The sequence below is a fragment of the Streptopelia decaocto genome (genome assembly GCF_964273445.1).
Source record: "Streptopelia decaocto genome assembly, chromosome: 12".
In the NCBI taxonomy this organism is placed as follows: domain Eukaryota; kingdom Metazoa; phylum Chordata; class Aves; order Columbiformes; family Columbidae; genus Streptopelia; species Streptopelia decaocto.
The window spans coordinates 16,433,792-16,460,600 of NC_138667.1; the positions used below are offsets into that span (position 1 = coordinate 16,433,792).

At 44.6% G+C, this 26,809-nt stretch overlaps 1 protein-coding gene across 2 annotated transcripts in view; it reads left to right on the forward strand.

Annotated features, from left to right (window-relative positions):
* The window catches only part of SLIT3 (slit guidance ligand 3), a 482,015-nt gene that overhangs the window by 439,218 nt on the left and 15,988 nt on the right, over nt 1-26,809 (forward strand). For both annotated transcript variants that reach the window (XM_082064057.1, XM_082064056.1), the window contains 4 exons: nt 6,367-6,460; nt 11,767-11,904; nt 16,566-16,806; nt 18,195-18,325. In XM_082064057.1, the coding sequence (XP_081920183.1) occupies nt 6,367-6,460; nt 11,767-11,904; nt 16,566-16,806; nt 18,195-18,325 (604 nt within the window). The remainder of the gene's footprint in view (nt 1-6,366; nt 6,461-11,766; nt 11,905-16,565; nt 16,807-18,194; nt 18,326-26,809) is intronic.

The following is a 26,809-nucleotide window of genomic DNA, read 5'->3' on the forward strand; positions in this document are numbered from 1 at the left end:
TACATCTTTTTGTGTATAAAGAATTCTTCAGAGACCTCTATTGGTTCAAAGGCCGTATTGGTTTTATGTGGCAAGGTTCGGTAGCAGGGGAGGGAGGGGGACTGTAGTGGTGGGGTTTATGAGAAAAGATCAAGCGCTGCTCCTCTGTCAGACCTGCCACTGCCCAAAGCTGAGCCCAGCAATAACCTTATGAAAAACGTGAGAGAAGCAACAATGCAAATGCCAAGGTCCGTGAAGAAGAAGAAGAGGGAAGAGGTACTCCAGGTGCTGGAACAGAAATTGCTCTGGAGAAAACCGCAGTGAAGGAGGCTGTCCCCCTGCAGCCAGTGAAGGACCATGCAGAGCAGATGTCCACGCTGGAGCTGGTGGACAGACTCAGAAAGAAGGAGCCCATGGAGGAACAGGTATTTTGACAGGAACTGTGCCCCTTCAGTCTGTTCCTGAAGAGCTGTATCCCATGGAAATGACCCATGCTGGAGCAGTCCTTGAAGAACTACAGCCTGTGGGAAGGACCCACATTGGAGAAGTTCATAAGGGTTGTATCCCATGGGTGGGAGCCCACAGGGGAACAGCGTGAGGAGGAAGGAGTGGCAGAGACAAAGCCCTGTGAACAAACACAGCCCCCATTCCCCATCCTCCAGTCAGTGTCAATGTCTTGTCTGCCAGCCCTGAGAGGATATCTCAGATGTGGCTGGATGCACTAGGTTGTCTGAATAACGGGATTAAGCCCCAATAGATTCTAGACAAATCACATAATTGGAATATATCTGTATGAAACAATAGAGCTCAAAAAGCTAGGGATCCAGCAAAATGAGGATCTGTTCAGACACAGTGGTTCTGAGGGATGGTGAAGGATATTACCACCTTGTAAGAGCACTGGAAATTGTCTGGTTTAATGTTTCACCCTCTGTGGTGTTGTGGCACTTGTGACATTGAACATGATTTTTCATACTTTGGAAATGAGTAGAACTGGAACGTATTCCTTGTTCAAGGTTCAGAAATACCGCAAGGATCATTATTGCTCTACCTAGATCTTGTTGTTTAATCAGTTATCCCTTTGCTTAACCTCAAGATTAGAGATAATTGCTCCAATTCTGAAAAACAAGCCACTTTGGGAATCTCAGTGTGGAGTCTAACTTCAGGTTCCCACTTAATAGGCCAAAACCTGATATGATGAGTTTTTAGTGTGAGCATGGAATAAAAAGCATAAAGTACCTTTTAGTTATTGTTCTACTAAGTATTGTGGGCAGTGATTGTAAAGCAGGAGCCAACTTCATTAATAATCCAGACAGAGAATTCTGCTGCAGTGCGTTTCAGGTAATTTCTGTTATATTTTGGTATCTAAGATGGCAGCCGAGTGCATTTGCTACTGAAGGTTTTTCACAGTTTCCCTCTTCTTCATTGCAAGTTGAAACAGTTTGGAAGTTTAAAAAATCCTTCTTTTTTTCCTAGGAAGAGCTTCAAATCTTTTTCATCAAACATCAACAACATTCCTAAGTGAATTATTTTCTTGGAGGAACACGCTATGTCTGTTCCACCCAACCATTTTTAGGTTCTGTGTTCTCCTGAAATGTCCGGTTGGCACTGACTTCTTTATAATAGCTGAGAAGAGGGAAGGGGAAAACAAAATTCAAAAACCATTTCTTCCGGTACAAGTTATTAGATACAAAATGAGTAATCTCTTATGAGAAAAACAGTACAGTATTTTTTATTAGCAGTAAAGAGTTCCAGTCTGACTTACCTGGCAAAGTTCGGAAAATTGCAACATACTATTTAACCGCTCAAATATATATCTGCTCCCTGTGCAGCCTGTAAAAGTTTACTCTGTGGATAAAAGCCAGGCTTTCTTCATCATTTCTTCATTGTAAGCACTTTCCTTTTCTCAAGTAATATTGTGAAATTCTTGACAGCGTTTTTTTCTTACAGTCTTCCAGGCCCTTCAAAAGCTTCTCTCACGTTAAGGATGAGAATGTTTTCTGCGTTGCTTTATGAATTATTTAATGAATACTCAGAATGGGAGCACAAACTATCATCCAACAGACGTGTGAAACAAAAGAACAATCATCTAACTCATTGGTTGCAAATCGGTGGTCTAGATTGTCTTTTCAGAACTGCAGTTTTACTTACAGCTAAGTAAAATACTGTTACTGCATCCAATCTCTCCTTTACCGATTAAGGAGAAATAGTGTAACTTGGATCCTGGTTTTAAAAGTCTAATGTGGCATGAAATATGTAGCTCTCATGACAGCACAGAAGGGAAAAAAGAAAGATTATTATTAAACTGTGTGTAAAAGTCATATTTATTGCTCTATTGTTGTTTTGGCTTCATTCTGAGACGTGCGGAAGGCTACGGAAGAGCCGGAACGTGTTTCTTGGCAGCTCTTCCTAAGCAGGGAGCCCTGCGAAAGGTGAATGTGCAAAGCCCCATGAAATTCATGATTTTGCTGAAAAATTAAGAGCAGGAAAATGTCGCATGAGACAAAAAGTGTTTCATTGTGTTGTTTTTGAAAGCACCGAGCAACGCTGGTGAAGTGGACAAGGGCAGTATTTGCATGGGGGCAAAAGATGTATTGTTTGGGGATTTTTTTTTTTCTCTCTCTCTTTATTGTTTTTAAATGCATGAGACAGCAGCAATGGGAGGTCCACCTGTTAGTGTTCCACCTGTCAGTGCAGCTTGGTTCTAACCTATAAGTTTCATTTTTTGTGGTATGTCAGAATGCTTTTTCAAAACAAGCACTGATTACCAAGACATTTGCAATGCGGTGCTCACACAGCTCAGGATGTGCCTGTCTTTATAGAGGTACCTTCTTTGTATCATGGCTCAGTTCTACAGATTACAGAATATTATTGACCCTAATACCTCTGGCTACTGTGAAAAGTCAAATCTCATGGCATAAGTGATTTTCCTCCTGTAAATCTGACATAGTCATAATGTGTTCTGCAGTGGGGTGCACTGCATGTTGATCTGTTCTCTTTGGCTTTGATGGAAGAGAGTAAGCGCACCGTGATGAAACAAGAAACATTATTTGGGATTTAAAAAATTGCTTGACCAATTAGAAAAGAAATACAAGTGTCACTTTCCTGTCTTTATATAAGCACTTCAGAAACCCTCGTGTACCCAGACTGGAGCTCTGATTTGACAACACATAGGAGAGAGGAAAATAGGGAGGTTGGATTATTTTCTACATTTGGGAAAGCGTTACACGGAACATTTCTGTTGGTTTAGAATAATCAAGTATCTTCCACAAAGATAATCAGTGCTGCTGGAAGTTGGCCTAAGATTAATGTCCAGTTTGCTTTTTGGTTTGCATAGCTATCCAGTGAGAAATTTGGACAAGACCTTTAATTGCTGCACGATGAAGCAGCTCTGTGTCACTCCAAAAAAAAGGGAGGATCAGATTCTTCCTCTGATACCAACATTAAAGCGGCCAATGAACATTGCACTCTCAGATCTGAGGGCAGATTTTTTGGCCCAAATATTTTCTGAGTGAATAAAACATGAGAAAGTCTTCGTGCAACCAGTGCCTTGGGTTTTGCTTTTCAGAAAGTGTTTTATTTCCCTGGCATGCTTTCTGCAGCATCTAGTGAACATTGGTGGAGCCTGCACTAATGGATCAAGAAGAATTTTCTCCCTGAGATCAGGCAGCTCTGGTTGCAAGGCATTCCCCAGCGAGCTCCCTAATGAGTGATAGATGGGAAAAATAACAGGAAGGGTCCTTAAACGTTCCAAGTTTTGCATTAAAAATGATAAAGTTTTTTGGATGCTATGTTTGGTACCTAGCCTAGAATTCTCCTACATTTTGATAGTGGTGCCTTCAGAATGACACAGTGAATCATAATATTTGACATTTGGGGAGATTTTTACTGGATCTCTAGGCACTTGTCAAGACTGTTGAGAAGAATACTTTAAGAAGAATTATGATTTCCTTTGAGAATTTATGAAACTTTTTTTTTTAAAGCCTGTTTCCTTCTCTTCAAAGCAACCAAAAAAAACCAATTCAAAAGTATGTATTGACCATTTTTAGTGAAAAGATAGGTGAAGGCATCTATCCACACTGCATTCAGTTATTGAATGGTCTTCCAAAAATATTTCCAGCTCTAGATCATTGAGTTCTTTTAATGTCACCAGCCATTTTTGGTTTGGTGGGGCTTTTTTTAATGTTTATTTTCACATCAGATTCATAGCACACAAGGGACACAAGGAACACCAAGATGATGAACTGGCGGTTGTCCAGGCATCGCAGCAAGTTCTGACCTGCTCGTGTTCCTGTCGGCCCGTGGGCCAGGGGAGCCCCTTTCCTAGTTAGTATTTGGGAGGGCTGGTGGGCCGTGGATTTGGGGATTGCTTAGTAAGCAGACATATCTCCAGTTCTGCCCCCTCAAAAATGCGTTAATAGCTGTCCCCAATGACAGCTGCGTTCATATTTGTAAGACCTGAGTGTCTCTAGTTGCTTTGGAGGCATAACAGTACAATGGCAAACATCAAGCCCAGCAGATGATCTGTTTCTGTGGTTCCTGTGGATTTGCAGCATTCTGGTTCATTGGCATGTCCCCCTTCCTGAGCTGGACGCATTCGTTGCATTTGCCCAACATTTGTCCAGGGCTGTAAAAAGACTTTAAAAAGTATTTAATAGTGGTGGCTTCCTGGGATTCCTTGGCTCCAGAGGGAGTTGGTTGTGTTACAGCCGATGCTATGAATAATCAACTGTCCACTGCAGATTGCCATGCCAGACTTCTCCGGCATTACCAAACCCAACCCACCAAAAGTCGTGAGGGTGTGTGTGGCACACGAATACAGGGTTTGTTGGTGGTACCCTCTCCTGTGCCTCCAGGGCTTCCATTCTTGCTCCACTTGATGGCTTATGCTTGACAGCTCTCAAAAGCAGATCTATGAGATGTCCCATGTTTGAAACAAAGCAAAAACAAACAAAACTAATTTTTGCAAATATGTATTTTACTTCCATTCTAATATGAAGAGTCAAATAAAGAGCTATGTAGTTTGTAGTGTAGGGAGGCTGGAGATGTGGGAGAAATTACCAGAAGGAGTGAGCTGGGGGTGTTAACAACTTAAACCGTACTTGTCACCACCACAGGCATCCTCAGAATTGTGCTCTCAGTCATCCCTGCCAGATCACAAGACTGATAAAGGATGGACGATTCTGATTTGCGTTTTCCATCTGAATGTTGACCTTTGTGGTTCGCTTGGCTTGGTGTTTCTCTGTAGCCACTCGAGTGAGGGTTTTTCAAAATGGAGTTTCTCCCAAGACCGGTGGAGTTTCATGAAAATACTGCTAAAACATTGCCAGCCCACCAGTGTCTCCCACATTATCTTTTTTTCCAACGCTATCCACCTGGCTTGTTGCTCATGTAATGGTATGTATCATGTCCAGGCACACAAGATACGCGTAACCTTGAAACCTGGCAGATGTTGTCTTCTGATATAGCTGCATAGGGGACTTGGGGACTGGAGCTTTTGGGGGTTTCCATGTTGAGAGTACCTGACCTTTGCTTTTCCTGCAAGGCTTTGGGAGGTGTGGGGTAGGTTTCTGTTGGTTTCTTGGGAAGGCAAAGATTTCTGTGGTCTTTGGCTGGATCTCAAATCCTGGGGTACTGAAGTGTGACTTAATAATTTAGGACTCAGAGAAGGGTGGTATTTAAATAAACTATCTGGTTTTGAACATTCTGTAACTATTAATTATTAAAATTTATACAAATCCAGGGAGGCGCATGGCATGTAACACACCATACCTAGAAACAGCTGAGCTGAGCTTACATGTGATGTGTTTTTTCTCTCAAAAGACATCATCTCCTGTGAGCGCAATAGAGCTAGTACTTTTCTTATAAATAGTGAATGTTTTATAATTGCATGCAGTCCTAAAGCTGGTTCCTATTATTGAGAGTCGCAGAGGTTTTGGGGGGAGGGATTGTGGGTTGTTGTTCTTTTCCAGAATGATGTCAAATCAGCTTCTTTGGCAGAGTATTAACTACGGCTAAAATATATTTCAGTGTGAAAATGTTATGGTCTAATGAGCAGCTTCACTTTTGTGTCGCTTGCTTTGATATAAGAGGTTCTGGGTCAGGAACTGCCCATTTGATCCTTAGTCTGTCTCCAAGTGGAGTTTATATGTCAGTACTTTTTATACCAGCCTTTCAAATTCATGTGATAGAAACAGTACAGTCACTGTAGGTCAAAGGAGCCCATTTTAATGAAGTCTCACGTGCCCTCACAAGCAATATTGTCGCCTCCTTCTGAACTACTGAGCTGTCTCCATTTAGGGAGATTCAGCATTCCCAAACATCATGCTTAAAGCTGGCTCAGAATTGTCCAAGTTGTGTTAAAGCTTTATTGCTTTTCTTTTGCCTCAGGTGAACTGTGTGATGAGGTGATTAACCACTGTGTTCCTGATCTCAATCCATGCCAACATGAGTCCAAATGTCTTCCCCTTGACAAAGGAATCAGGTAAGCGTGGGTGTATATTGGTACTCCACACGTGGGGTGGATCCATCCATTGGCTTGACTAGAGCTGAATTTGCAGTGAGTTTGGGGTAAAAATCTTCAAAATTAATGCAAATAGTAGAAAACTATATCTACGCTTTAGACCATGTCACATTTTAATTTTAATGCAACCGTACATACTTTTCTAGCTTTCTGCGGTTTACTTGAAAATAACGGAGGTACCTCAAGAGCAGAGAAATTGTTCTGGAATAGAGCATGGCAAAAGGAGTACTTCTGGAACAGTTCCTGCAAAATATCCCACCTCAGAAACTAAGGACAGTTTCCTGATGTCCACAGGCACAGAGTTGGTCTCTGTGATCCTTGTGGGTCTCTTCCAACTCGGGACATTCCTTGTGTTCCTTAGGGCAGCCATCAATTCAAGCAGCACAACAGGAGCCTTAACAGATGTAACTCGGCTCTCCTGAGTCGGTTGACACTGACAGCTTCACAGGGGCAAAGGAAAGCCTCATGTTCCAATTGGCAGTAAAACATCTGGAGATTTGAGGGTCGGGGTGTTTTGAGAGGTGCTTAGTAGCAGTGTTCATCACTTGTAGGGAGATGGAATTTCAGAGCAATTTAGCAAATACAGTCAGTCAATTGAAAAGCCAAGATCTGTGGAAAGCTCATCAAAAAAAGATCTTTGAATTAAAGATGTAAGATAGGAGGGCGAATTCAAGAGAGTTCAGTGCAATCTGAGCTGCTTTCTACACTCACTCCTAAGGCTGTTTTCAGTGCTGCGATGCGATGCTGGGGCTGACCGGTTCCCTCGTGGGAAGGAGGGCTGGGGTTTGGGTGAGGGACACCCTCACCCATCACACCCACCATGTCCCTGGTCTGCCTGGTGACTTGCACTTGGGGTCAGATTGTGTCCTGTGAGGCAACCAGCATGTCAGAGTAGTGTAAACTAATACACAGAGCACTTCAGGGTAGTTAAAAGGAAGCAAACCAAAATTTTAGAGATGCTGCCTATCTCGAGGACAGCTGATTCTGCGCTAGACAGTCAGTCTGTACAACTCAAGCCTTTCTTTTGGTTGAAAACCTCCAGACAGAAATCTTTGCAACTCTTCAGGAAGGTGAACTATTAGATGATTAGGACAGTTCCTGAAATTATGCACAGGGGCTGGATAAGGAGGTGTGAACTGGTACATAAATAGTCCCTGATGCTCTTTCCAGCTTTCATTCCTAGTTAATCCATCACTCAGTTAATCCAGTAGCTACATCATGTTATGAGGCAAAGGTTTGTAATTCGAATTACCTTATGTTGCTAGATGTAAGAAGGGATGGAGCCAGCTGTGGTCCTGAATGGTTTTACCCTTGCTGGGAGCATTTTCATATGTGCCAGCCAAATAATTGGAGTAAATGAGACACTTTTTCTTGCTTGCTCGCTAGAAAAGTGTTCTTCACAGTGGGGCTGTGTAACCCTTGAGGGCAGCCTAAATAACTACTTGTAAGTATTTTCTGCTACTGTTTGTTGTGTTGTTCTTCCCACTATTCATAGAATATTACACAAAAATCCATCATTTCTTTACTTTTTCTGTCCCGTTTTGCTTTCTAGCAGGCCAGACTTGAGAGGTGAAGAAGTCTGCCCAGCCTCGAACATAGATTTGTCCAAGTATTGTTTTTTTTTCATACTTTAGCTGCACTAAACCATTCAGAAATGGGCCGAGAGCCCTCGGCAGCTTTTGCAGTGATGTGTGGTTGCTGCTGGGCCTCGCTGGAAGCTGCCACCTCTGGTCCTGTGCTGCTGCTGGTCCCTCGAGCAGGTTGAACCCCTGACCTGTGACTGCCACACACTTATCACATAAGGGTGCAGAGTAATGCCACGTGCAGAATGAGTCAGGCTCGTGCACCAGCCTGCAGAGACGGGCAGTATTAATGGCAGGGTTCAGGCTTGTTCCTGAGCTGAGCATCCCCTTGTGCCCTGAGCACATGAGGAGGACACACCGGTGAAGAACATCATAGCAGCAAGGACACCAGTCGGTCTGTCTGTCCTGCCTTCAGCTCTAGTTGGTCTGCAACTCTCTAGAGGGAGGAAAAGATGACAAAGACAGGAAAAAAAATAGGAAGCCAAGTTATTTATTGATATGGGGAGCGAAATTCCATTCTGGCCCTGCAATAGAAGCCATTATTCACGGCTTTAATACAATAGACACTGAGTGCATGCAGATGTAAATCCCAATGGACAGGCCAACATTTTAAATAGCACTAGGCGTGTTTTTCGGCTCTTTCTGATACTGGGAATGTTGCCATCACTACAAGGCTATAGCAGCAAACGATTTCAATCATACTGGTGTCAGATGGTCACTGAGAAATGAGATAACTGACCTATTAGCGTAACTTCCTCTCTTACCAGGATTTGAGTATGGAATTTTATTTTTGCCTTCTCTTTTACTTCATCATACTTTTACTGGTACTCAGTCACTTGCTGGCACTGTGTGGGATAGGGATGGAGGCAATGTGCCATCGTTCCCCAGGTTTCTGGGATGAGGCACGTGTGTGACCGAGTTTCTCACCAGTGACACTCAGACATGCATTTTTTGGTAGCTTCAGCCTAGATGTGACACACTAAGAGCTCAGAGATGACTGACCCAGAAGGAATTCCATGTTTCTGAAGGGAAAGCCAAGCTTGGAAACAAACCGGACTATTTCAGTGTGTGCTTGGCTGCACAGAGCTCTTTGCTTTCTAAGCTAAAATTGCAGGTGGCTTTCCTCACTTCCAGCCTCCGCAACTTTATGGTGCTGTTACTGTAGAAGATGAGTAGCCTCCTGTATGCCAGAAAACAAAACAAAAATCAACAAAAAATGCCATTTAACACAATGAAATTACTTCTAAAAAAAATAACTTCAGGAAAGGAGCGTGTTTTTCCATTCACTGTATTGATGTTGGAGCATGATATAAATATACTTTGTTATTCTAAAGCTTGGAATTATTACCTGACAGCTTAAAATGCAGATTTAATGCAGCCCTGCAGAGAAAAGTGGTGGTTCTGTCATTACTGAGATAGCCAATACACATCATAAAATTGATGCATGGCAGCCCTGAATAAGGAACTGCACATCGTTCGTTATTACATCACTTTATATTAGGACTGCAGGGATCAATAAAAAGCAACAGGATTAAATGCTGCCAATTCCCCCCACAAAGCCTTTTGATTGACATTATTTGCTTGCAGGTGTGACTAAAACATTGCCAAAAAATGTTGCCCGCTTCTTATGGTTTGGGGAAGGAATGCGTTTTGCTCTGTTTTGTCATCTCCGTTATGTTAATCACAGTATTCCCCAAGCCGCCAAGGTGTAAAAAATCAACTTAGGCGTGCAGAGCTGGAACATCAGCCGTGCTGCGGCTGTGCAGTCGTGATGGGGGTGTCTCCTGTAGGGAGGATGGAGTATGTGCATCTACATGAAGTTATCTATCCTACAGCCCATGGGATAATAGGCTTTGCCCTGTTTCCTGCTTTTTTTAGCTTGTCACAAGCCACATTTTGAAATGGAGACTGAAGGTCACCTTATTAATGTTTACAGATATCTAAAGGGTGAGTGTCAGGAGGATGGAGCCAGGCTCTTCTCGGTGACAACCAGTGACAGGACAAGGGGCAATGGGTGCAAACTGGAACACAGGAGGTTCCACTTAAAGATGAGAAGAAACTTGTTCCCAGTGAGGGTGGCAGAGCCTGGCCCAGGCTGCCCAGGGAGGTTGTGGAGTCTCCTTCTGTGCAGACATTCCAACCCGCCTGGACACCTTCCTGTGTAACCTCATCTGGGTGTTCCTGCTCCATGGGGGGATTGCACTGGATGAGCTTTCCAGGGCCCTTCCAACCCCTGACATTCTGGGATTCTCAGTGCTAGAGCTGGGTGGTTGCTGAAGGGCTGATGCTGGGGCCCGAGCAAACCCAGGACCTGCTGTCGCACTCCGGCAGGATTCCCCCGACTCACCGCCGTGCCCTGAGGAGCTGGGCAGAGGCCAGGAGCCACAACTCAGCAGAATCACTGCTGCCTGGCAAGTGCAAATACCTTTTCTCATCAGCTCCCATGTGTCTGGTTCCTCTGAAGAGGTTTTCTATAAGGAGCCTCCTCCTGCACCTGCCGCACCGGGCTGCCAGCAGGGAGGAGGAGGCCAGCAGAATACGTTGGTGGAGCAGTAGTTTCTCTCCTGATGTTCCCCTCAAATTTATGATGTCTCTCCTCCAGCTCGCGGTGGCAAGCGCACTGGGTCCAAACAAGGGGCTCTAGAGAGAGCACAGAACTCCTTTTTATTGCTGAAGTTAGCTGAAGCTCCTCCCTTGTTTTGGTGTAAGCGATCTGCCTTTTGTTTTCCAGATGTGCAGTAACATCCAGCTGGGAGGAGTAAAATGTGTTTAATGGACTAAAGTGTGTTCATGGCTAAAGATTGTCTACACTATAGATTCAAAAAGAGGCTGTTCAGCAATCCCAAAATTGTATTCCAAGTCAGAGACTTTGGGATACATTTTCTGTCGTCAGGTTGTAAACTTCTGCAAGGCTTATAATAGAAGTGCTGATGCAGCCTTCGTACAACAAACTTGAGGACTGTATAAAATTAAATAAGCCAATGTCTGCAGGTTTGGCACATCCCACTGTGTTGCTCCTGTGAATGGCATTACCCCATCACAGCAGGTAGCTGCTTCTCCTGAACGTCATCACAGGAAAGGACGAGCTTCAAAGACAACTTCTCATAGTTGCAGCAACATTTGCTGTGCCTTGCAAATGAATGACAAACAGGTGGTGGTCTTAAAACCAATGGTCTTTTTCTTTAAATTTGCTGCGGTTTATGGCTTGCTTGCAGATTGCTTCCATTTGGAAGGTAGAACCTTACTGTGCTCGGTGCAGCTGCACAGGGCCAACCTCAGACACTCAGCAGTGGGCACATTGGCAAAATCATCATCTGAGACGTCAGAGCGATTCTGCCCTTGCAGAATATTGCCCTTTGAGTCTGTAAGGTTAGGGAAGATGTTGTCATCTTTAGAATAATCAGGAGACTACTGTATGATCACTCTTCTCCACAGACTTAGCTGAGGAAAAGCAGCAGTATGGTATCACTTTGTTCAGATTGAATTTCAGCAGATTGCAGAACCTCAGCTGGAGACAGACAGGAGGAACCTGAGCGCTTCTGATGGCAGGAATCGTGCCTGATGTTTCCAGGAATAATTGCTAACACTTTTCCATCTCAAATCAGATTGGAGCTAGGCTGCCTGTGTGTGGTATTGTTGTGAATGTTGAAACAAGCTATTAACAGTGATCATCTTGTATTTCAGATGTGAGTGCTTGCCCGGTTACAGCGGAAAACACTGTGAAATAGATGATGATGACTGCGTGGGCCATAAGTGTCGCCATGGAGCCGTCTGCGTAGATGCCGTCAATGGCTACACCTGCATCTGTCCTCAGGGCTTCAGGTACGTGAGAGTCAGCTCCTCCCTGGACTGTATCTGTACACAGTGTTTGGGCACTTTCTATAATTGCTTCCATCCTCAGAGCTAATCAGCCTCTAGATACAGTATTGATCTGTCATCCCAACGGGAATGGGTGGCTCACTGCTTCACATCTTGTAGCTGAAGTAGGTCTTAACGAGTTAACTGAATACAGGGGACTGACGATTCTCACTTTGAAAGCAGCAGATTGCCTGTTGTGCAGTGCTGTGCCAGTTTACCTGCCTGCCCCAGCCTTTCCTGGTAAAACACTGGGTAATGCACTCACAGAAATTATATGGAGATAAACTCTGCTTGCGCAAGAGTGAGCAAAGGGTAACAAAATCACATATATAAACCCTCAGACCTGACTGAAAGCAAACACGCGTCTGAAGGTTCTGTGCCAGTACCTCTGTGCCTGTTGGTGGATGGACTCGGTACAATTTGGGCTGCAAATTTCCAGTCTCTGATTGTGACAGCTGCCAATATATCTGACTCCTGGAAATCTCTCTGTCTGTCAAAGATAAGCGTGCTGCTCCAAATGGATTCACTAATCATTGCCTGAGGCTGGCTACTGGCTTCCTTCCAGCTAAACCTTTTCTGTGTTTGAAATACACACACGAGACAAAGGAGGAGTACCTGAAAAGATCAGTCTTGACAAAGCAGAAATTGCATGAACACTTATAAATCATTTTCTCTGCTTTATATCTGCAACTGTTTTCATTCTTCTCCCTTTCATCCTTGCTGGTTTTTGGGTTTTTTTCCCGCTCTCAACACACATTTTTATTGCAAAGCAGACAGCCTTCCCTGAATAGGCATTGATATATAACATGTCAGCCCTTGGCTTCACAGAATCAGACTTGTTATTTACAGGATATCAGATATCCTTTGAATGTCAAATTCATACCCTTTTCTTCATGTTTTATTCTCTCCTTCCATCCCTTTGATGGCCTTAGGGATCTTGCAAATTGGTGACTGGCAAGGATAACAAGAGGCTGTCCCACAGTGTAAATGTTCAGTGTTATCTACTTGTTAGAGTGGAGAAATGGAGTCAAGGGCAACTCGAGCCTGTCATCAGATGCTGGTGACTGGGAGACTCCTGCTGCAGGTCCCCTGAGTTTTAAGGCACATCAAGACTAGGCAGTGACGAACATGAGGGGTCTTTTTCCCAGAAAGGCAGGTGCACAGTGTTTGGCAGAGATGTTTTGAGTTGTGACGCAGTTGAGCAGAGCACCAGGGGTAGGTGGGTACCCTCCTGTGTACCAAGCAGCTCTCCTGGCAGGTTGGGCAGGGCTCCAGGTAGGCTCATCTCACACCAAGACCTTCAAGAGCAGAATCTGGAACATCCCAGCCTGCTCTCTCACTCAGATGAGGGGGTTTGATTCCACTAAAAGTCCTCCAAGAAGAGGAAACATCTTTCTCCACAAGGCTTCAAAACTCAGCTGCTAGCTTAGGCAGCACTTCATAGCCCAATGTAGAGTTGGGCAAGCAAAGTAGTCCTGTTGCCTGTCAACAGCAGAGCCAGGATTAACTTGAGGTCTCCTGCTTGCTTGCTTTTTTTTGCAGTAGGCCATGCCACCTCCTTAAATTTCCTGTGCAAGATGCAAGGGAGCAAGGGCTTTTTAGGAGATGAACATGGCAGTGGGCACTAACAGGTTCCCCCTGCCAAGGGGGAGAGCAAGCTGAAGCCCCTCGTGTTCTCCATGCAGAATAGTCCCTAATCTTGACTGATTTCGGGATTAAAATTCTGCCAACAAAATACGATCTGCTCATTATTCTTTCCCTGACGCCAGCCTTTTGTAGTTTAAAGGCCTGCTGCTCTGAAGGGGGTTCTGATTTTTCTCTTCCCTCTTAAGATCGCAGTTGCAGAGATGGTGATTGACAGAGTTCAGCCTTCTGATGTTCAGGGCTGTAGACTGAGCTCCATGAAGCGTGCCTCAGGCGCTGGGCTGTGCGGCAAGGAGATAACTGTGCAAGTGTTTGAAGGCTGCAAGTGTTGATGAAAAGGAGAGAACACAAGGGGTAGCCTGACAAAGATGTCTAGGAGACCTAAGATGATGATTAATAAAGTTTTTTGGCGAAGTATCAAGAATAATTTCCCAGCAGTGAGTTCACAGAGTGACGTTCCAGTTACCTGGAGCTTATGCTGTAGTAATAGATGCATAGATCTGTAACAATTTTATGATTGTCACTATGCCATACGTCAAAGCCACTTGGATTCACGTGTTAATGAAGATGTTAAAACTTACATCGCTGCACAGCTGAACAAATGTCACTCTGGTAACTCTTAACAATGTAGGGCCTCGTGTGCACAATGACGCACCTCTGATGACAGCCCCAAAATTCAATAGTACCAACATGCACACACCTGTTTTCCCACCTTAGCATTTCCTATTCACTGTTCATGTGTAGTTGTCCTCCAGGCAACACCTTTACTTATCACTCAGCAATCTTTTGCAATGACATAATACACTTTCCTCCTGAAATGTTTTCAGTGTTTTCTTCCCAAAATAACACTCATTTACCCCCCGAAGATGAAAATGTTTTTGAGAATTTGTTAGCCCCGTTGGATAAAACCTAACTTATCAAACCTTCCCTCTAGCAATCAGCCTCGCAGTAGTGCTGTCCTGATAAATGTTGCTCTAGTGGGGAAGCGCACATTACGACTGCTGAGCTTGATAGAAAGCGCGGCTCCTCCAGTCCGTGAATGCTGCACAGTTCCCCACCGGGGTAGTTTGCTGCAAGAAACTCAGCGGTGATTATTTAAATCAATGAGATCGCACCAGGCAGGATGGACTTGGCCAAGCTTTGCAAGTCAGGCTGTGCTCCACGTTCCACTGCTGGGGGAAAAAACAGTATTAATTATTTCTAAAAATACATGGTTTAAAATATTTTAACTTTTTTTTAAAAAAAGGCCTTGACAGACACCATCGCTTTGACAGACACCAACTTGTAGATGCCAGAAGCAGGACAGCTGCACGCACTTGCAAAGCCACCCACCGAAGGGGTTTCACAGCAAGGACGGGTTGTGCAGGAGCTGTACTGGGAGCCCAGGGATCAATCAGAGCAGCACCAAGCACAGACACACTGGCTTCTTGTGACATTTGCTTTCTGTTAGTGGAGGCAGCTGCGGGTCACGTGGATTTTTTTATTATTATTATTATTTTTAACTTCCATGAAATCAGAATTATACACACTGACTTCTGCTTTCTAGTTGTTGCTCACAGACAAAACAAAATGCTTGGCATGAGGCAGAACAAAGCTGATGGGCTGGGTTAGCAGTGCTTCTTTCTGCTGGTCACCCCTGGAAAACTAATGGCACCTGACATCGGGCCAGGGGTGACAGCCATCCGTGGGGTGACCCGAGTCTGGTCCTGCTGCTGGCTCTCTGGACGTGTTTGCCAGCCAGCCACAAAGCCCCACACTGGGGAGAGAGGTCACACGCTTAATGAAACCAGGACCCGGACAGGAAAGTGCCCCGGTGGGACAGAACCCGCAGCGCCTGGCCAGTGATGGGGACACGGCGCTGATGGGTCCTCAGCTCTGCCCGTGTCTGACTGCTGGGCTGATTAGCAGCAGTGCTCATTTAAGTGGAACCTCCTGTGTTCCAGTTTGCACCCATTGCCCTTTTTTCCTATCACTGGTTGTCACCGAGAAGAGCTGGAAAGATGACTCAAAAGATGACTACAGCTTTTTGCACTTTGTCGCTTTTCCTGCTCCTTCCATGCTAGTGTCGATATTTCAGCGTAGCCGAGTCGTTCCAGCAAATAGCCGGTGGCCATGCTGGACCGCAGCAGGCAGCCCGGGCACCAGGACATGTACCCAAGCCCCAGAGCTCACGGGTTCCTACCTGTGGGTTTTGCTCAGCTTCTCATAGAGTTGAGACCAAACCACAGCACTTTCCTCCAGATCCGAACATGATTCTATGATTCGAGTTCACAAGTACTCAGATCTGGCATTTGCTTTTCGGCTGTCTCTGATGCTGGGAGACCTTCTTTTCCTTTGCATTTTTCTGATCCAGGACATTACCAACCACAAACTCAGCTAAAATAAAGTTGATGATCCTGATGCTGTTAGAAGCAACCAATTCAGGGAAGCTGCCCATCAAATAGCATGGTATCAGTACATCACTTCTGAGACTTTTTAGCAGTTGCCCATGTGTTGATGGTACGCTCTCTGATATACAGTAAACCAAGTGAGGCAGCTGTAAAAAAAACACTAAAAATAGAGATTTTCCCCTTGCTTGCCACTTAAAGCAGCAGAGGTAGACTCAAATCACAAAGCCTAGGATGGGGAAACCTCAGGTTTGGGCTTAAAGAGCTGCCAGTTTTTGCTGGGAACCTCTGCATGGCACAGCGCGGGAGGGAGCTGTTTTAGACAGGCTGCGGTGCCTTGCAGAGCTGAGTAACCAGTGCAAAGCGCAGTACAGATTGCTGTCAGTATTTGAACTGGCTCTTTCAGCCCGCACATGGGGATTTCTGTACAGCACTGTGCTGTATATTATCGCTTTTACACAGCAAAGCGGGTGCACGGCAGCTGAATCTGAGTCGCTGTAGCACAGGAGCAGCGTAGCAGCACCTGAAGGTGTTTCCTTCCCTAAAACAATGGTGATAACTGAGGCCGCTGCTTCTTTCCTTCATCTCCCACAGCGGACTCTTCTGTGAAACTCCTCCGCCGATGGTTCTGCTCCAGACCAGCCCCTGCGACAACTACGAGTGCCAGAACGGGGCTCAGTGCATCGTGGCGCACCAGGAGCCCGTCTGCCGCTGCCTCGCCGGCTTCGCGGGGCAGAAGTGCGAGAAGCTCATCACCGTCAACTTCGTGGGGAAGGATTCCTACGTGGAGCTGCCATCAGCCAAAATTCGCCCTCAGGCAAACATCTCCCTCCAGGTATGTCGCGCAGAACATCAGTTGCCAGCACAGTGCTCCTCTAAGCAATAATACATATACACGGATATGTTTTTTCATTCTGAAGGAACGGGGTCTGTTGGCCAAGATGCTGATGAAGTTGGAGTCAACTTGTGAGCCAGTTTTCTGCTCCAAACTTAGTGAAAAGTTAAGGAGCAACTAGGGCACCACTATACCTTTGTGAACACAAATCCTGCCTCTAGATCTCAGCACTTCACAGAATCCCAGAATGTCAGGGGTTGGAAGGGCCCTGGAAAGCTCATCCAGTGCAATCCCCCCATGGAGCAGGAACACCCAGATGAGGTTACACAGGAAGGTGTCCAGGCGGGTTGGAATGTCTGCACAGAAGGAGACTCCACAACCCCCCTGGGCAGCCTGGGCCAGGCTCTGCCACCCTCACTGGGAACAAGTTTCTTCTCAAATTTAAGTGGAACCTCCTGTGTTCCAATTTGAACCCATTACCCCTTTCTTATTCCCAGATTGGCGCTGTAACTAGAGTTGAGTCAGGAAACCTCTCTGTTGTTTTACTGATGTACAGCAGTGTGTTTCATCCTGTAGAAATTAGTGCTTAATATTAGGACACTTATTAAAAGAGGCTGCTCTAAATGGCCTTTCTAAACAATATTTTGTTTACTCTTTTACTGTGCACATTCAGTAGGTAAAAGCCCTGGGATTTTGTGACAGTCCTGTAGTTACACCTCAATTTGGTTTGAGGTCTAAGGTTCAGAAGGCAATGGAAAATAGATATCAAAAGTGCTTTACCACTGCTGTCATCTTCGTGGTTGTAGATCAAAGGTATTTTGGATGCTTCGTCCAATATGATATTTAAGTGGTTTGGAAGTTATTTGCATTAGCAATCTATTAAGCATTAAACTGATCTTTTTATTCCCTAATATCCCAAAGTAAATTAGGGAATAATTTCTAGGTTTATATGTTTTCTAATAAAGAGATGTATGGAGCACATATACAACACAATACATCTCTCTCTTACGCCACTGATTGTTAATCTGGGCTATTTCTCTGCTACTTTCACCCTGCAAATGAAGCATAAACCTCCACTTCAAGGTGCAGTAGTAGCTGAGAAATAAACTCATGTGTCACCAAAACCACAGCAACAGTCTATGGACAGGGATCAAATAAATTGTAGCTTTTGTCTCCTGAAAACTAGTTCTTGTTTGACACAAGGGAGACGTTCCTTAGTGGGAGACCGACCTTGTGTCTCATGGCTCTTACTCTTATTTTTGCATATATAGACGACTTATTAAATCTTATTTGAATGTATATAAGATTTTGAGGTTGATTTTTAATGCAGGTTTATTTCTTTTTTAATCGTTCTCAAGCAACCTTACCTGGTTCTTAATGTTTTGCAGGTAGCAACGGACAAGGACAATGGCATCTTATTGTACAAAGGAGACAACGATCCTTTGGCTCTGGAGTTGTACCAAGGACACGTGAGGCTCATCTACGACACGCTGAATTCTCCACCTACCACAGTATACAGGTAAATAGTTAAGCTAAACCGAGACAGTTGATTTCCAAAAAAAGGTGGAGAGGCACTTTTTTTAAGAATGTGCATGGGAGAATAAGCTTTTATTTTTACCTCAGTGTATCCCTTATGTACGCAATTTGATGAGAAAATCAGAAAAAAAGACTTGGCTAGAGGCTGCATGGTTAAAAATTGGCATTTATTTGCAATAGCAGTGATACTGCATCCTACTGTGACTGCAGAAGAACTTTGTGCTTTCTCACCTACTGTAAAGATTCAGTTTCTGGTGAACGTTGTCCTTGAAATAGCTCTAAGTAATGAGTTTCTTTGATTAATTTACTGTACCAAGATAGAGCAGCAAGTGTGCCACTGCAGGATTAGACTGTGTCAAATAGGAGGAGAAGGACCGAATTTCTCTACAGGGTGAATATTTTTGCAAGAGCTCCTACTTATATCAGTAGTAACTACACAAACCATGAAAAAAACACAAATTACAAAGGTAAAGTACAGGGCAATTTGACCTTCAGACACTTGACTTTTGGGATACCAAACCCACGGTTTTTATTCATTAGCCTTAAGAAAGAAAAGCAAGTGTAAAAGCAAAACCCATGCACAGAGGCGTTTTCCTAGGAGAGAGGGATGTGCTGCTCACGTCCTCCGCTGCTCCTTCAGCAAACCTCTGCCAGGCTCAGCTCCCTTCTGATTATTTTGAAGCCCTGTTGCTCCAGTTTGCTCTGTGTAAACATGCAGCTGTGACCACATTGGAGCCCTTTTGGGTTCAGTGCACATGGCACCGTGTGTGCGCGGAAGAGCTGCATTTCCCAGCCCACCTCGCTCCTTATGGAAGAGCATCCTAGTAGAGCAAGGACGAGGATGCCACCAGGTGCCTGGTACTTTTTCTGGTAAGTTTTCTCAGCACTTAGTAAAGCTCGAGTCTTCCAGGGGGTTTTCTTTAAGGGCAACAGTGACTTGTTTAAGAAAATGAAAACATTCTTTCCGTATAAAAGCAAATTGGATAATACCAACGCAGGCTTGTCACCAGGAAGAGCAATGGCATGTCCACTGTAGGAATGGAGAATGCAATTTGTTAGTGATTTTCACCAGCTGGGTAGGTGTGAAAAATGTCTCTGTGTGTGGCTGCTAATCCTAATTGATTTCATGTTAGAGCAAAGCTGAAGTTGTTAAACAGTTTTATGCCACTAATTAGAACATGGGGCAGAGCTCATTATGTGTGGGCAGCAGAGGGGGTGACGGATCGGTGCGGGCGCTTGCTCTCCGTTGTCAAGGGCAGAGGGGTGCGGTGACAAGAGCTGTTGCCACCGTCACAACACTTATGGATCTGCTGCCTTCTCGCCAAGTTGCCGGAGATGGCGAGCGGCAGCATCCTCATTATTCGCGCGCCCTTCATATTGATCAAGGAGGAGGTCTCCATTCAGACTGACACCTCATTACCATAAGATTAATGGCCTGTTCACTACGTTTTGTACTGTGTGATCTGTGGAGATGGGAACGAAGCTGCTTAATACGATGCCCTTTCTGAAATGTCACTCTAATCTTTTATTAGTTTAAGGAGTGGAGCAAAATGGGATTAGCATGGAGCTTGATGGGAAAAGATTAGGTTGATTGAGAAAAACTGCAGCTAAAGAATGTCAAAAGGGGCCTCTAAATAGATTAAAAGACTTGTTTTCCTTAAGGGCTGGGGAAGGGAGAGGAAGCCTGCTTCTCTCCTTACAATCATAGGATTTAAGGGTAAAAGGCATGAGTGGATCTGATTTGACCTCCCTGTGTATCCTGTTTGACTTTTAGCTAAGGCGTAAGTTCTGTTTGGCTACGACATGATTTCCAGCTTGGCACTGAGTTTTGACAGGAAAACACCAAATAATGGAAAATCCCCCATTTCCTTTAGTGGCTTGGACAATGGTCAGTTATTTCCATTACTCAGGCATTGGCCACAATCTCTGAGTTGTGTCACTAATATGCTCTGAATGTTTTAGAGATTTTCTCCAGGGAAATTAAAGTCCTTTTATACCTGCTACTGGCTCCCATGAGTTTATCTGTACTTCTGAGTGCATTGCCTCATAACTTGCATTTTGATTAAATGAACAGCTGATTCGGTGTGATGCATTTTACCTAAGCCTTAAGAATTTGGGCAACTCTTTTCTACAGTTTTTCATTTTTCATTAAAAATAAGGTTACTTGGAGAACCTGCAACATTCAGATCTTAGCCTCACCATTGGTAAAAGTTCACCTTGTCTATTGCCAACTCCTTGCTGTCTTGTTTAGACGCATCATTTAAATCTCCATCTCAGCAAAAGTGGACTGTTTGCCTTTGAGAAGCTCTATTGAAAGACTATTAGATCAATTTTCGTGGGTAATATCAGGCACTGCTGTCCTCTGAAGGGGTCCACTTCTTGGAAGGGGTGAGCAGTGCTTTGGCTCATGTTTTTCCTCAGCAGAGTCTGCCAAAAGAGGAGGAGGCTGCAAAATACTGCCTGGTGGGAAGAGTGGACATCTAGAGCTGACCTGGTCCTGTGCTGTAGCCGAGATGTTTCACTGGCTGGTCGAGGTTCTCCCATGATGGGATGGAGGAAATCATTGGCAGACCACATCATCTGTAATTATTCATCAGAGTCTTCATGATAAGGTTTATTAATAGTGCTTAAGAACAGTAAAATTATGGAGATCATAGAATCCCAGAATGTCAGGGATTGGGAGGGACCTGGAAAGCTCATCCAGTGCAATCCCCCCATGGAGCAGGAACACCCAGATGAGGTTACACAGGAAGGTGTCCAGGCGGGTTGGAATGTCTGCACAGAAGGAGACTCCACAACCCCCCTGGGCAGCCTGGGCCAGGCTCTGACACCCTCACCAGGAAGAAGTTTCTTCTCAGATTTAAGTGGAACCTCTTGTGTTCCAGTTTGCACCCATTGCCCCTTGTCCTATCATTGGTTGTCACCGAGAAGAGCCTGGCTCCATCCTGACACTCACCCTATATATATCTGTGAACATTAATGAGTCCCCCCTCAGTCTCCTCTTGTCCAGCTCCAGAGCCCCAGCTCCCTCAGCCTTTCCTCACACGGGAGATGCTCCACTCCCTTCAGCATCTTGGTGGCTGCGCTGGACTCTCTGTAGCAGTTCCCTGTCCTGCTGGAACTGAGGGGCCACAACTGGACACAATATTCCAGGTGTGAGATGCAGGGCAGGGATGCGGCACCCCAGCAAGCTGCAGGCAAGTCATTAGATCTGCCCTGGGAAGGGAGGTTGTCTCTGGCTGTTGGAGTGGAGCAGATTTACGTAGAACTGCAGTACAAAGTTAGTCTGGAAAAGCCCAAGATTAGCTCGCTGTACGTTCGGGTTTGCTTTACATGTATTCATGCCTATGGCATGTTTGGATAGAAAGGTTAAAGTTGACATTGGACTTTTCTTTCATTCTAGTCAGATAAAGGTCAGCAAATGTCCCATGGAAAAGACTGCCTAAAATACATTGTCATTTGTCATCAAGTTAGAAAAGAATGCAAGTGAATGCATAAATATGCAATGATTGAACTCACCCTTTTAAAAGAAAAGCTGGCTGGTCTGTTATTGGAACTCCTCACAAGTAACCTGCAGATTTACAGTTTCCTGGATGTCATAGTAAACACCTTATAGAAGGCCCATTCTTGAAGTGGAATTCCTATTTTTCTTTTCTTTTATTCTATTTAATTATTCTGTAGTTTCACACATGAGAACAGAAATCTGGTTTTAAGTGCTTTATTGACCTCCAGGTTTCTGCACTGGTGAGAGTTACTCTTCCGTGCCATGTCAGTACTTAGCACTGAGCCAACAGTCCGTTCTTGAAGTAAAGTAAATCTTTTACACAGTTGCCCTACCTTAATTTAAAGATATCAACTGAGGAATGTGCTGCTTTTATTTACCACCATGCTCCAATTGTTGAAAGTTTGAATTAACAAAGAGTATGTAAATCTGTAGTTTCAGCATTCAGCCATTGATACTGGTATCTGTTTAACTATATTCTTCCCATTTTCAGTCTTTTTTCCTACATCTGTTTCTTGAACCAATGATGAGGCCTTGTATATTTTTAACAGGTTTTATGCTGCTACACAGTCATATTGATTTGGATGCTAAATTAATCCTTCCTTATAAGAAATGGAAAATAGAAATTGGACACAAACTACTAATTTATTTCCCTCCAGAGTGCCCAGATTTCCATGTCGAATACAGGCTGGCAAAGAGCAAGATGCAGACATCATTGGTGTAAAATCATGTTTTCATGCAGGTTTCCTGACAGTGATGAAAAAGGAGGCAGTTAGGAAAACCTAAGAATTCATTGTATTTGTCTTTTTGCAAAGCCTACACCCAAATTACCTTATGATTCCTTTTAAAAGTATCCTTGTGTAATCTGTTTTGCAAATATTTCGTACAGGCTGTATCTTGCAGTTCTCATGGTCCGGCTGATTCTTACATATCATAGATGGATGTTCTTGTGGTTAAAGAAAAAGGCCTGAAATAAGGGAGCTTAAATTCTTACTGTATCAGCCTCATATGTGGTGACTGTGGGATGTGGCCAACATCAGGTCCCTGGCCATGCTGTTCCAAAGAGCTGAGCTTGGTCGTGCTTGAGGATTTGGGTCCTCTACTCAGATTCCATAGACTACTCCGTGCTCCTGGTGCTGAGGTTGAGCAGTTGCTTTGGTGATGGAAGAACTTCCACACCTTCCCCAGACCTGGGAGGTGGGATTTTGGTGTAATCTCTTCTCTTCAGCTGCAATTGCTTATCTGCAAAAGAGCCTGGGAGGCTTCACCATTAATTCACTGCCTTCTAGGGAGGAATGTGCTGGAGGAGTGAAAGCATTAATTATTCTTGGGATCATTATTAGAGCTTGTCAAACTCAGTTTCTACCACAAGTCTCTTTGCAGAGCTCACTGCATGACTGGTCCTTTCTTCCTCATGCCTTCCCAGTCTGCAGCTTGTGCTGTGCCTGTCCCCGGTGGGATTCCTGTTTGATCCTGCCGCGTGGTCCCTAAATAGACTGTTTTTCAGAGATTTCTATGAGACATCACAGAGCTCTTAACAATTCTGCATATTTGCATTTCATTTTATTCTATCGCACACTTTTATTTTTTTCAGGTATTCCTTAGGGATTTTGCATCAAAAATAATGAAAGAAACTAGGATTAATCTCTGACCTGCACAGCAGAAGTTGTAAAATTTGAATGTACTTATACATCTTGCATGAGCCAAGGCAAAGGACAGATGAATTATTTTTTGCCTTTATAAAGGGCTCTGGTGTATTTCAATGGGACAAAAAAGGCAAGCGTGGGAGTTCTTGTCAGACTACAAACATTGCATTTCCCTGGTTTTTCTTGCATTTTTGTGTAGCAGGGCAGTGAAAATGTAAGGCCAAGACTTTAGAATATCATCCAACTTTTATCATTAGGCTCAGAATCAAATATTTACTTTCATGAAATTCAAAAACTTTCTGCTGCCGAGATGAAGCTTAAGAAGGGTAAAGGTTTGTCCTTCAGGCTGCCTGAAGACTTAGCAGGCAAGATCTTGTTAAGCTGAATTAATTCTTTTTCTTTGTAAATGTCTTCAGTATCTCTTGCAAGAATTGTAGCTTCTCATCTCTCCTCTCTGGCCTTGCCTCCACCAGGCTTATTCTACGCAGTGTAATATCTGTGGGAGTGACAGAAATACAAGTTGGTATTCTTGAGTCACGTCCTTCAACACCTTCAACGCCCAAATCTGGGGCTATGGATGTAACTGTGCTCAGGTGTCCTGTCGATCGTTGGCTTGCCCAAAGCACTGTGGCCATGGCAGGGACACGCTTGGCTTTGTCTTCCCTCAGCACTGAACGCTGGAAAACTCACGCCACAGTCTCTGAAGTCAATAAACTCTGTAGCTGCTCTTCTGCCACAAAGAGTTTCATGCCGTTTTAACTGACTCTTTGAATGAACATGTATTATGACCACTCAAAGTCAAAGCAGAGGTGCTATTTAGAATCATTCCAGTTGGAAGAGACCCTCAGGATCATCCAGTCCAACCATAACTGAACTCTAGCACTAAACCATCACAGAATCCCAGAATGTCAGGGGTTGGAAGGGACCTGGAAAGCTCACCCAGTGCAATCCCCCCATGGAGCAGGAACACCCAGGTGAGGTTACACAGGAAGGTGTCCAGGCGGGTTGGAATGTCTGCAGAGAAGGAGACTCCACAACCCCCCTGGGCAGCCTGGGCCAGGCTCTGCCACCCTTACCAGGAACAAGTTTCTTCTCAGATTTAAGTGGAACCTCCTGTGTTCCAGCTTGATCCCATTACCTCTTGTCCTGTCACTGGTTGTCACCGAGAAGAGCCTGGCTCCATCCTCCTGACACTCCCCCTTTCCATATTGATCCCCATGAATGAGTCACCTCTCAGTCTCCTCCAGCTCCAGAGCCCCAGCTCCCTCAGCCTTTCCTCACACGGGAGATGCTCCACTCCCTGCAGCATCTTGGTGGCTGCGCTGGACTCTCTCCAGCAGTTCCCTGTCCTGCTGGGACTGAGGGGCCAGAACTGGACACAATATTCCAGGTGTGGTCTCCCCAGGGCAGAGCAGAGGGGCAGGAGAACCTCTCTGACCTACTGACCACCCCCTTCTAACCCACCCCAGGTACCATTGGCTTCCTGGCCACAAGGGCCCAGTGCTGGCTCATGGTCATGTCCCTGAGAACCTCGTCTAAACACCTTTTAAACCCCTCCAGGGATGGTGACCCCACCACTGCCCTGGGCAGCCTGTTCCAATGCCCAACAACCCTTTCCAGGTATAATTTTTTCCTAATATCCAACCTAAACCTCTCCTGGTGCAACCTGAGGCCTTTGTATCCTTTTGATTAGGAATATGGCCATCCACGCTGCCACACTTATCAATGTTTTTTAACAAAGGCAGAATACTGCTGCAGACCCAAATCAACCTCAAGCAGGTGGCAGAAGACAGTCCTCCTCCTCCCAAATTACTTTTTAAGCAGACTGTGCTGGCTATCATGCACAGACAACATCTAAGCAAATTTGGAGTAGTTTGTGTATTGTATTAAGCAAATGGATTTGATGTTGTTTTCTAAACCCGACACCCATAAGCTGCTCTTTGTCGATCAGCAGCCTTTTAGGAAGAGCTATACACAACAGGGGAGTGCAGCACACATGTACATACAACTTTGGTACAGGTCGGAGGATTGCGCCTAATGGGGGAAAGCAAACCCTTCACAGTTACGACATTTTACTTTGCAGTGGAGGGTGCTGACCATTCAAAAGTCTTTCCAAGAGCCTCAAGAAGGAGGGTGTTTGCTCTTGGAAGCTTGGTGAGCTCTAGAAGTAGCTCAGCGCCTTGCTGGTTTTCATGCTAGTCTTGGGTTTAAGTGAAAATGAATGGTGAAGCTAAGAGCTGTTCTCTACAGTGATGTGACTGTGACTAAAAATAATATAGCTCTACCATCAAAAGAAAATTGCTGCTGAAAATGCAGAAACCCACATTATAAATGAAGGTTTTCCCCTGTTTGTTAAAGTCGGTAGCTGGGTTGAGGTTTAGCCATTTCAGTTCAAGCCTTAAAACTGCCCAGCCAACCCAAAAGTCAATGTGAAACAAGAACTATTTCTTCTGCCCCAGCAGATAACTTGATTTAGTCACTAGTGGGTCCGTAATGTGGCCTCCCTGTTTCTTCCAGTGAGAGCATCAGTGAGACCCTCGTAACTAGTGCCAAGGTTACTCCACCTTCTGCGCAGTTATCTGGGTCTTTGCATGTTGGAAACGCGCTCTTGTGCCGAACTCTGTTCCCAGTGAGTAACTAGGAGAAAGGTGTGCAAAGGTATTCTAAAAGGTGGGGGGTTTTTTGCTATAGCACAGGTTGTTAGTCCAGTATTCTATTGCCAAAGTTGGTTTATACTGATTAGATCAGAATAAAGTTGACGTATCCTTGTAATAGACAATGATGGAATAAACCTAATCATAGTCAAAACGACTTTATAAACTTCCTGTGCACTTATGACCAGCTCATGTATTGCCTTGCAACAAAATGTAGCAAGCTAACATAACATGTTTATTTCTTTTCTGCCTCTAAATTTCTGGTAAACGTGCTGACAAACACACAGATGTGTACCGTGTGTGACGGATTTCTGTCAAAGAGCCGTGGGGCTGGTTTGTTTTTGTGGAAGGAGAGGCATACAGGTATGCTGCCACAGCTGAGGTGGAAACAGTTCCATTTCCTGGCCATGCATCAGGCTTCTAAATAGACACAGCTCTAATAGGAAGCACTTCTAACTGAAATCTGTAGCGGCTCTGGTTCCTGATGCTAAATGGCAGATACCTTCAGATTTTCCAGAGCTGAAAAGGGGATGGATGGTGCTGTCACCGTCCCGGAGCTCTGCCAGGGCTGCCGTCCTCTGCACCGTGTGCCCTGTCAGTTTTTAAGGGCAACGGATTTAATGAGTCCCGATAGCACTGCAAATATATATGTGACTGTTTTTACA